The 11,016-nt window shown below is 46.0% G+C and overlaps 1 protein-coding gene across 3 annotated transcripts; it reads right to left on the bottom strand.

Moving 5' to 3' along the window:
- Positions 1-940: 940 nt before the first annotated feature.
- On the bottom strand, positions 941-10,571 carry TNFRSF4 (TNF receptor superfamily member 4). 3 transcript variants are annotated; one of them, XR_015278691.1, is made up of 7 exons: positions 10,292-10,571; positions 8,035-8,157; positions 6,056-6,195; positions 4,994-5,060; positions 4,095-4,342; positions 2,848-2,973; positions 941-2,238 (listed from the first exon to the last, which is right to left on the bottom strand). XR_015278691.1 is itself a non-coding variant. In XM_086860389.1 (7 exons), exons 1-7 carry the CDS (start codon positions 10,437-10,439, stop codon positions 2,168-2,170), a joined length of 882 nt encoding a protein of 293 aa, XP_086716515.1. In that variant the 5' UTR covers positions 10,440-10,571; the 3' UTR covers positions 941-2,167. The 3 variants fall into 3 exon arrangements, 2 of the variants coding, with proteins under 2 accessions (XP_086716515.1, XP_086716516.1); XM_086860389.1 differs by having other exon boundaries at positions 6,097-6,195; XM_086860390.1 differs by lacking the exon at positions 4,095-4,342.
- Positions 10,572-11,016: the final 445 nt, after the last annotated feature.

The following is an 11,016-nucleotide window of genomic DNA, read 5'->3' as shown; positions in this document are numbered from 1 at the left end:
TTCCATTCCCACACTCCAGAATTTTTATCCCTGCACCATGGAATTTCCATTTGCACACCCTGGAATTTCCATTCCCAGATTGTGGAATTTTTATCACCCATGCTGTGGGATTTCCTTTTCCACATTGTTGAATTTTTATTCCCACACTGAGGAATTCTCATTCCCATACCCTGGAATTTCCATTCCCATACTCTGGAATTTCCGTTCCCAGATTGTGGAGTTTTCCTTCCCACCCCATGGAATTTTCCTCTCCGGAGGGCCCTTTGCTCCCTGCAGAACAGGCTCACTGCTCATTTTTCCAGGTGGATTTTAAAAATGACAAAGTTCAGATCATTCCTGGGAAACCTGGAAATGTGGATCCATCCCAACTTCCCTTGGGGGAAGAACCTTTCCCGAAAACCCGTCCCAGCCTTTCCCAAAAACCCATCCCAGCCTTTCCTGAAAATCCATCCCAGCCTTTCCCAAAAACTCATCCCAACTTCCCTCTTTCCCAAAAATCCATCCCAGCCACCTTCTGGAAAGACCTTTCCTTCTTTGGGAAGAACCTTTCCCTAAAATTCATCCCATCCTCCCTCTTCCCCAAAACCCCATCCCAGCCCTTCCTTAAAATCCATCCCAACCTTTCCTTAAAATCCATTCCAGCCTTTCCCTAAAACCCATCCCAACTTCCCTCTGTCCCAAAATTCCATCCCAACCTTTCTGAAAACTCCTTCCCAGCCTTTCCAAAAATCCATTTCAACCTCTCCCAAAAATCCATTTCAACCTTTCCCTAAACCCATCCCAGCCTTTCCCTAAAACCCATCCCAGCCTTTCCCTAAAATTCATCCCAATCTTTCCCATCCCAACTTCCCAAAACCCCATCCCAGCCTTTCCCAGAAACCTCCCCCTCCCTCCCCGGCTCCCGCAGGAGTTTTCCCACCTTTCTCCGGACACACCGGGATTGATTTTCCAGACTTTTATTCCCAGATTCCCATACACGATACAAACGTTCCTATACACGGTATAAACCCCAGATATGTATGACATATACAATTCCCAAATATTCCAAATCCATGGATTTGAACACCTCCACTATCCCCATTCCCAGCCGGAATTTCTGGGATATTCTCGGTGCTCTTTGGGTAAAATTCCCGGTTTTTGCCGAGTTTCTGAGGGAAAATCCCTCCCGAATAAGAAAAAATTCCATTTTTCCTTGGATTTCCACAGAAATCTTTGAAATTCAGCCAAAGGAATCTTCAGGCTCCTCCCAAACCTTCCAGAGGTTGGGAAAAATCCCGAAAAAATCCAAATTTGTGGCAAATGAAGCAGAGAAGGAAAAGTCGTTTTGGGAAGTGTGGGAGGAGCTGCCACCAAATCCTGATTGTCCCAAAATCTGGGAATTTCAGACCTTTAAAGGAATAAAAATCATTTTTTTCCATAAAGTTTGGGTGGATTTTAAGCCTTTAAAGGAATAAAATTAATTTCTTTCCATGAAACATGAGGAGATTTTAAACCTTAAAAAAAATAAATTCTTTTTTTTCCATAAAATTTGGGTGGATTTCAAACCTTTAAAGAAGGAAAATTCATTTTTTCCATGAAATATGAGAGGATTTTAAACCTTTAAAGGAATAAAATTCATTTTTCCATTAAATTTGAGAGGATTTGAAACCTTTAAATGAATAAAATTCATTTTTTTTCATGAAATATGAGAGGATTTGAAACCTTTAAAGGAGTAAAATTCCTTTTTTCCATCAAACCTGGGGCATTTGAAGTGCCCAGCCCAAGATTTCTGCAGCTCTGGGCCCCAAGCTGAGCCCAGGTTTAGGCAGCACAAGCTGGGTTCAAATCCAACCCCAAAATCCCAAGATTGGGTTGAGAATTCCCATTTTCCCCTCAGCAGGAGCATCCAAGGATTTTCTCTTCCCGGAGCCACCCCGGGTTTCACCTGCTCCGGGATTTCCATGATTTCCCAGCTGGGAATTCCAGCAGAAATTCATCCCCAGAACATTTTCAGGGATCTGAGCAAGGATTGACCCAAAAAGGGGGGAAAATTTCCCCCAGAATTCCCTCGGGAATTCTCCTGAATTCCAAAGGGAGACGCTGAGTTAATGGAAGGGTTCAAGCGGCCTCCAATTAACTCCTCAGGAATTCCCGGGCTCTGAGAAGCCGGGAAGGGCTGGGCACGGGATCAGTTCTTGGTGAGGCTGGAATTGGGATCCAGGTGCTCCTCCTGGACGGGAATCCGGCAGCTGCCCTCATCTGGAAAACAGGGAATTGTGCTGGGAATCAGCGCCAAGGGAGGAAGCGGGAAGGGCCTGGGGGTTCTGGGGCCGGCTTTGGCTTTCCAGGGAATGCCCAGGCTGGGATCAGGGAGAATGCACCGGGATATTCCCTGGGAACGGGACAGGAGGCAGCTGTGGCTCAATCCCGGCTTTAGGCTCAGTTTGGCCACTGAATCCAAATTTTAGGCTCAGTTTTATCACTCAATCTCCGTTTTAGGCTCAGTTTTGCCACTGAATCCTGGTTTTAGAGCTCAGCTCTTCTCAGCCAGACCTTCCCAACTTTGCAGGGGGATCCAGGGCATTCCAATTCCATGGAGGCAAAGATAAAATCCCCATTTTACTTTTGGAATTTGCCTCTGGATCCTGCCAGGAAGAGAATTCCTGGCCTAAAATCGGGGAATTCAGGGATTATTTTCATGAAGGAATGAAAATTTGGGATGCTGAGCTCTTAATCAGGACTAAATCTGGATCAGCCTCTGGAATTCCCTGCATTCCTAATTAATTCTTTTCTTAATTACCACATTCCAAACAGGGGATTCGTTTTTTTCCTGTTTTTTTTAATCCCACAAAAACAAAGGGAACTCACTGTGCTGGATGCTCCTCCCAGGCCCATTCCTGGTTTTTTTCCGGGCTGCCTGGATGAGCAGGAGCAGGATGGAAATTCCGCTCACCATCAGCAGGACCAGGCACAGCAGGAACAGGGACAAAGAACCTGGAATTAGAAAGGAAAAATTCTCTAAAAAAATGAAAAATTCCTGGTTTTGTTTGGAGCTCCCAGAGCATTGCAGATTCTAGAGGGAGAATCCAGAACTCTGGAAATGGAGAGATCCAGCTGCCAGGGAAATGTGGGATTCTGGAATGCTGTGGGAAATCCAGGAACAGCTTCGGAAAAAGTGGGATTTGATTTCCCAGGAAAGCAGTTTTACATGGACACCGAGCAGCTGGAAATTGCAAATCCCAAAGTTTTGTGAAATCCAGGTCTGGCTTCTGGGAATTCCCTTCCCAGGAAAGCAGATCCAGGTGGAAATCCCTGCCCAGATGGAAATGTGGGATCCAGGAAAGGTCAGAAATAGGAAAAGCTTTGGGAAAAATGGGAATTCCCTTCCCGGGAAAGCAGCTCCAGGTGGGAACCAAGTAGCCAGAAAAGCGGGATCCTGGAATGCTGTGGGAAATGCAGGAATGGCTTCGGAAAAGGTGGGAATTCAGTTCCCAGGAAAGCAGCTGCAGCTGGAAATGTGGAATCCTGGGATTGGCGTGAATCCAGGAATTGCCTTCCTGGGAAAGCAGCTCCAGATGGAAATGTGGAATCCCGAGAGGTTTTGAGGAAAAGGCTCCAGAGAAAATGGGATTTCATCTCCCAGGAAAGCAGTTTTACATGGAAAACAAGCATGTGGGAATGTGGAATTCTGAAAGGAATTTTTGTGGAAAAGGCTTCAGAGAAAGTGGGAATTCAGCTCCCAGAGTCCGGAAATCTGGAATTCTGTAGCTCACTGAAAGGTTGTGTAAACAACAGGAAGGAATTCTGGAAAAACGGGATTTCCAGCTCCCAGGAAAGCAGCTCCAGGTGGGAACCCAGCAGCTGGAAATGTGGGATCCTGGAATGCTGTGGGAAATAGAGAAAAGGCTTTGAAAAAAGTGGGAATTCCCTTACTGGGAAAGCAGCTGCAGCTGGAAATGTGGGATCCTGGAATGTGGTGGGAAATCCAGGAATGGCTTTGGGAAAAGTGGGAATTCCCTTCCCAGGAAAGACGACTTGGATGGAAATCCATGCCCAGCTGGAAATGTGGGATCCTGGAATTGGTGTGAATCCAGGAATTCCCTCCCCAGCCTTACCCCAGCCGGGCTCCGCGGGGCCGCCGGGATCCCGACAAACCACGGGAATCTCCCTGGGACCGGATGTGTTGGAGCTGCTCTCCGGGAATGCCGTGGGAACGGAATCCCTATTTTCTGGGAACGCCGTGGGAACGGGATCCCTGTTTTCCAGGAATCCCGTGGGAATGGGATCCAGGCCAGGGCTGCTGCACAGGGCATCCTCTGTTGCCGAGCCAGCTCGGAGCGTGCTCTTCCCAAAAAAGCTGCAGCTGGAAAAGGAATCCCCGAGGGTTTTCCAACAGCTCCCAAATCCCACCCACACAACGATCCCAAACCTTCTTTTATCCCTGCAAATTCAGCATTTCCCATCCCTACATCCCCTGGGAATGATTCCATCAATCCAAGGAATTGCTCGGAAAAACCAGCCTGGGATTTTCAGAGCTGATTCTGACACGGGAATTTTTTGCTCCCAAAAAAAATATCCAAAAGTTTTTTTAAAAAGGGTGGGAAATCCTTAAAAATCCTTTTGGGATTTTCAAATTCCCAAAGGATGGGATTCAGGGGAACTTAAATCTGGGTTTATTCTGATTTATTTCTCCAGATTTGGGCTTTTCCTGGAAAAATTAAACCTCCAGAGCCGCTCTGAGCACATTGCCCCTAAAAAGGGATTTTTTTTCACATAAAAGGGGATTTTTTCCTCAAAAAAAGAACTTTTTCCTCCAGAAAGGATTTTTTCCCCAAAAAGGATTCTTTCCCCCCCAAAAAGAATTCTTTTCCCCCCAAAAGGGGACTTTTTTCCCCTAAAAGGACTTTTTTCCCCCAAAAAAGGATTTTTTTTCCCCCAAAAAAGGGACTTTTCCCCCCAAAATTGGGATTTTCCCCCCCATAAAAGGGATTTTTCCCCAGAAAGGGATCCCTACTTGGTCCAAGGCTGGCAGTTCTCATTTCCTCCTCTGGAGAAAGTCCCTTCAGGACATCGGGAGCACTCTGGGAAAAACAGGATCAAAAGGCTGGGTCTGAGCTTAACATTATCCAGGATTCTGGATTCCAGCAGTTACCCAGGGATCTCACAATTCCAGCCAGGAATTCCACAGGGATTTTTTACCCCCTTGTGTGGAGCCCTCAGCAAAGGCTGAGCAGCTTTTCCAGTGGGAATTCCCATATGGGAGGCAGGATTTTGGGAAGGCGGCACATCCCAGAATTCCAAAGGGAATTCCAGCTGGCACATCCTGGACTCACCCCTTCATAAGAAATTCTCAATCCCAGCTCACCCCTTCCCAAGGGATTCCTGATCCCAACTCTTCCCAAGGAATTCCTGATCCAAACTCTTCCCAAGGGAATTCCCAAGGAATTCCTGATCCCAGTTCTTCCCAAGGGAATTCCCAATCCCAACTCACCCCTTCCCAAGGAATTCCCAATCCCAATTCTTCCCCATCCCCACTCACCGCTGCCCTCAGGAATCCCAGCAGTCACGAATCCCACTCAGCACTGGCGGATGGAAATTCCCAATCCCAACTCACCCCTTCCTAAGGAATTCCCTATCCCAATTTCCTGAGGGTTTCCATCCCTATTCACTACTCCCCTCCGAAGTCCCAGTGCACGCGTACCCCGTCCAGCACTGGCAGATGGGAATTCCTGATCCCCACCCTCAGGATTCCCAAGGATTCCCCACTCACCGCTGCCCTCAGGGCTCCCGGCCCTGGCAGATGGGAATTCCCGAGGATTCCTGATCCCCACCCACCGCTGCCCTCAGGATTCCTGAGAATTCCCCACTTACCGCTGCCCTCAGCATTCCCGCCGATCCTGATCCCCACTCACCGCTCCCCTCAGCATTCCCGCCGATCCTGATCCCCACTCACCGCTGCCCTCAGCATTCCCGCCGATCCCGATCCCCACTCACCGCTCCCCTCAGCATTCCCGCCGATCCTGATCCCCACTCACCGCTGCCCTCAGCATTCCCGCCGATCCTGATCCCCACTCACCGCTCCCCTCAGCATTCCCGCCGATCCCGATCCCCACTCACCGCTGCCCTCAGCATTCCCGCTGGGCGCGAACCCCGCCCGGCACTGGCAGCGCCGGTCCGAGCTCCTCTCGCACGGCTTCACCTCCTCGCTGCCCCGCCCTGGCACGGCACACACCCGCAATTAACAACAGCTCATTAATTAACTGCAGGAACTCATCATTAGCTGCAGAAATTCATCATTAACTGCAGAAATTCATTAACTAAATGCAGGAATTCATAGTTAACTGCAGAAATTCATTAATTAACTGCAGGAATTCATCATTAACTGCAGAAATTCATTAAATAACTGCAGAAATTCAGTATTTAACTGCAGGAATTCAGTAATGAACTGCAGGAATTCATTAATGAACTACAGGAATTCATTAATTATTAGCAACAATTTATTAATTAACAGTAACCATTAATTAATTAACAACAACAATTAAGTAATTAACAGCAGGAATTCATTAATTAACAGCAAAAATTAATTCCTATGGGGTTTTTCTGTATGTAGAAACTGCAGAATTCAGCAATTTTACAATTAATAATTTAACAATTTACCAACTGAATAATTTAATTTGAGGACAGGCCAAAGCCTGTTCCACCCTCACAACTCAGGGGGGAGCAGCCAAAAAAGCACCAAAAAGGGACTTTTATCCCCCAAAAAGTGTTTTTTTTCCCCTAAAAAGGGATTTTCCCCCAAATTGCCTCCAAAAAAAGGGATTTTTTTTCCCCCAAAAGGGATTTTTCCCCAAAATCGGCCCAAAAAGGGACTTTTTGCCTCAAAAATACCCCAACGAAACAGATTTTTCCCACAAAAATGGCCCAAGAGAGGACATTTTCCCTCAAAAAAGCAATTTTCCTCTCCAAAAAGGGATTTTTCCTCCAAAATGCCCCCAAAAAAGGTTTTTTTCACCAAAATGAGATTTTTTCCCTCAGAAATGTCTCATAAAAGGCATTTTTTCCTCAAAAATGGTAGTTTCTCCTCCAAAATGGATTATTTTCCCCCCAAAATGGGATTTTTCCCCCAAAATGCCTCAAAAAGGGATTTTCTCCCCCCAGAAAGTGATCTTCCCCTCCAAAAGGCTTTTTTTCCCTCAAAATTGGGATTTTCTTCTCCCAAAATGCCCCAAAAAGGGACTTGTTTCCCCCCAAATGTTTTTTTTCCATCAAAAAGGGATTTTTTCCCACTAGATAGGGCTTTTGTTTTTCCCTCAAAAATGGGGGATTTTCCACCAAAATAGGGTTTCTTTCTCCCAAAAAGGGATTTTTTCCCCAAAAAATGGGATTCCCCCCAAAAGCAATCTTTTCCCTCCAAAAAGGCATTTTTCCCCACAAAAGAGGAATTTTTTCCTCCAGAAAGGTCTTTTTTTCCCTTAGAAATGGGATTTTATTCCCTCAAAAATGGGATTTTTTTTCCCAAAAAAATGATTTTTTCACCCAAAACATCCCAAAAAGGGATTTATTCCCCTAAGAAGGGATTTATTCCCCCAAAAAGGAATTTATCCCCCCGAAGGGATTTATTCCCCCCAAAATGGGATTTATTCCCCCCAAAAAGGGATTTATTCCCCCCAAAAAGGGATTTATTTCCCCCCTAGAAGGGATTTACTCCTCCAAGAAGGGATTTATTCCCCCCGAAGGGATTTATTCCCCCAAGAAGAGATTTATTTCCCAAAAGGGATTTATTTCCCCTAAAAAGCGATTTATTTCCCCCCAATAAGGGATTTATTCCCCAGAAGGGATTTATCCCCCCTCGAAGGGATTTATTCCCCCAAGAAGGGATTTATTCCCCCCAAAGGGATTTATTTCCCCCCAGAAGGGATTTATCTCCCCCGAAGCGATTTATCTTCCCAGAAGGGATTTTTTCCCTAAGAAAGGGATTTATCCCCTCCGAAGGGATTTATCCCGCCCGAGGGGATTTATGGCCCCCGAAGTATTTCCCGCCGGTGCGGCACTCACAGGTCTGGCAGACGGTGCAGCTGCGGCAGAAGCCGTGGTGGTGCTGCGAGCTGAAGTAGCCGTCCTGGCACGGCGAGCACTCGGTGTCGTCCCAGGCCGTGCAGCGCCGCCGCATCCTCTGCCCTGGAACACCCAAACCGGGACTCACTGCGGTAAATCCCGCATTTCCTCCCTTGGGAACGCATCGGGATCGGCTGGGATCGTGAGGGGAAAAATCCTGAATTTCCTTTGGGAACAGATCGGGATCGTGAGGGGAAAATCCTGAATTTCCTTTGGGAACAAATCGGGATTGGTTGGGATCGTGAGGGGAAAAATCCTGAATTTCCTTTGGGAACAGATCGGGATCGTGAGGGGAAAATCCTGAATTTCCTTCGGGAACAGGTCAGGATTGGTTGGGATCATGAAGGGAAAAATCCTGAATTTTCTTTGGGACCAAATCAGGATTCAGTGGGGTCATAAGGAGAAAAATCCTGAATTTCATCCTTTGGGATCCTGGTATGGGTGTTGGCCTTTCTCCGAAGAAACATCCCAAAAATTTGGATTCAGTGGGATTGTGAGGGGGAAATCCTGAATTTCCTTTGGGAACAAATCAGGATTGGCTGGGATCATGAGAAAATCCTGAATTTCATCCTTTGAGATCAAATTTGGATTCAGTGGGATCGAGAGGGGAAAAATCCTGAATTTCATCCTTTGGGAACAAATCGGGAGTGGCTGAAGTTGTAAGGGGAAAAATCCTGAAATTCAGCCTTTGGGAACAAATCGGGATTCACTGGGAACGTGAAGGGAAAAATCCTGAATTCCATCCTTTGGGATCAGTGTGTCCTGGCATGGGTATTGGCCCTTTCCCCTAAGAAACACCCCAAAAATTTGGATTCAGTAGGATTGCGAGGGGGAAATCCTGAATTTCCTTTGGCAACAAATCGGGATTCACTGGGAACGTGAAGGGAAAAATCCTGAATTCCATCCTTTGGGATCAGTGTGTCCTGGCATGGGTATTGGCCCTTTCCCCTAAGAAACACCCCAAAAATTTGGATTCAGTAGGATTGCGAGGGGGAAATCCTGAATTTCCTTTGGCAACAAATCGGGATTGGCTGGGATCATGAGGGGGAAAATCCTGAATTTCATCCTTTGGGAACAAATGGTGCCCAGAATTTGGTAGTTCTTGGTTTTTATTTAGGAGAAAAATCCCTGGAAGTTTGGACCAGGCGAAAAATCAACTCAAAATGCAGCAGCTGAAAAGGACTGGAGACGGCTGGATATGGAGAAAATACCCCAAAATTTTTTCTTACTGCATCCCAGATTTCCCTTCCCAAGCCACCTTTTCCTCTAGTTCTGTGTGAGGGAAAAGGTTTAGGACAGACCTAGGACTGACCTCCAGCCTAGGACTGGTTTTAGGACAGGTCCTGCCTTCCCTCACCAGCCAAATCCCACAAATCGGCCCCTAAAAATTCAGAAATGCCCCAAATCTTTCTCCCAGTGGATCCCAAATATCCTTTCTCAAGAGAATGAGGGGAAAAGGTTTAGGAAATTCTCCTGACTGAGGCATTTAGGAAGCAAAAAGAGATCAAAAAAAGTTAAAAACTACTATCAAAAAGGAGGATTTCCCCATTTTTTTCTGGTCTAAAAGTGATTTTTATCAGTCTAAAAAGTAGACATAGGTATTGCACTCAGAAAAAATTAGATATTACACTTTAATTAAGCTTTTAATTTTAATTAATTAGGTATTGCGCTAAGAAAAAATATACTAAAAATAGATTTGCACTAAAGATTTACACTAGAAATAGGTATTACACTAAAAACATAAACCAGACATTACACTAAGTTAGATATTCCACTAAAAGATAGATATTAACTAATAAAAAATATGTATTATAACTAAAAACAGTAGGGAAAAAAATCGATTTTCCACTAAAAAATAAACACTAAGGAAAAAAAAAGATATTCCACTAAGAAAAAAATTAGATACTCCATTTAAAATAGGTATTTCAGTAAAAAATAGATATTCCGCTAAGGAAAAATTAGATGTGTCACTAAAAAAGATAGCTTCTTAAGAAAAGAACCCAGAAATTCCACTAAAAAATAGGTATTTCACTAAGGAAAAATCAGAAATTCTACTAAAAAATAGATATTCCACTAGGAAAAATTAGAAATTCCTCTAAAAAAATAGGTATTTCACTAAAAAAATAGATATTCCACTAGGAAAAAATTCGCTGTTCCCCTGAAGCCCGGCTCTCCCAGCCCCGCGGCGGGCACTCACCGGGGGGGCAGTCGCTGCAGCATTTATCATGGAAGCGGTATTGGTGCTCCCGGCATTCCAAACTCAGGGAACCGGGAATGGGCACGGCCAGGAGCCAGCAGAGAGCGGGAAAATTCCAAGGAATCCTTGGAAGCACCGTTCCCACCATTCTCCTCAGGGCGCCGTTCCCCTCAGGGAGCCGTTCCCCTCAGGGCACCGTTCCCCTCAGGGGCGGCTCCGGGCGGGGACGGCTGAGGGAAATTCCCGCTTTCTCCACGCCCCTTCCCGCTCCCGCTCCGGGGTTTTTCGGCAGGAAGAGGAAACGCTGAGCTCGAGGTTTGAAGGGGTAAAAGGAGCCCTCGAGGGAGGGGAATCCCGTCGGGAATGGCTGGAGAAGAAGGGATGGAGGGAGGAGCGCTGTGGGACTGGCCTGGCTGAGGTGTGGAAATAGCGGGAGTTAGGGAATTGAACTTTCCTGATCGCTGGAGTTGGAAGCGGGAGCTCAGTTTTAGGTGTTGAGGTTCTAGGAGAGGCCCCTGGCACCACTGAATTCACAAAATAGTGGGAATTAAGGAATTTCGTTTTCCAGCCTATTGGAATTGGGTCCAGCATCTCAATTTTAGGTATTCCAGCTGCCTGGAATTCCAGCTTTACCATCACTGACTCCAGAAAATACTGGGAATTTGGGAATTTCCTAATTCCAGCCTACTGGAATTTGATCCAGGATTACATTTTAGGTGATCCAG

The sequence above is a fragment of the Cyanistes caeruleus genome, chromosome 22 (genome assembly GCF_971803275.1).
Source record: "Cyanistes caeruleus chromosome 22, bCyaCae1.hap1.1, whole genome shotgun sequence".
Lineage (NCBI taxonomy): Eukaryota > Metazoa > Chordata > Aves > Passeriformes > Paridae > Cyanistes > Cyanistes caeruleus.
Note: the sequence above shows the minus strand (reverse complement) of the source record. Positions and strands in the feature narration are given on the sequence as shown.

What these genes read in the sequence shown, in the direction of transcription:
- TNFRSF4 (XM_086860389.1), bottom strand. Translation starts at nt 10,439, where the DNA reads ATGGTGGGAACGGTGCTTCCAAGGATTCCTTGGAATTTTCCCGCTCTC. An exon ending in CTGCAGCGACTGCCCCCCCG is followed by an intron (nt 8,158 to 10,291) that starts GTGAGTGCCCGC and finishes TGGGTGTTCCAG; the next exon opens with GGCAGAGGATGCGGCGGCGC. An exon ending in CCCCGCGGAGCCCGGCTGGG is followed by an intron (nt 2,974 to 4,094) that starts GTAAGGCTGGGG and finishes TTCTAATTCCAG; the next exon opens with GTTCTTTGTCCCTGTTCCTG.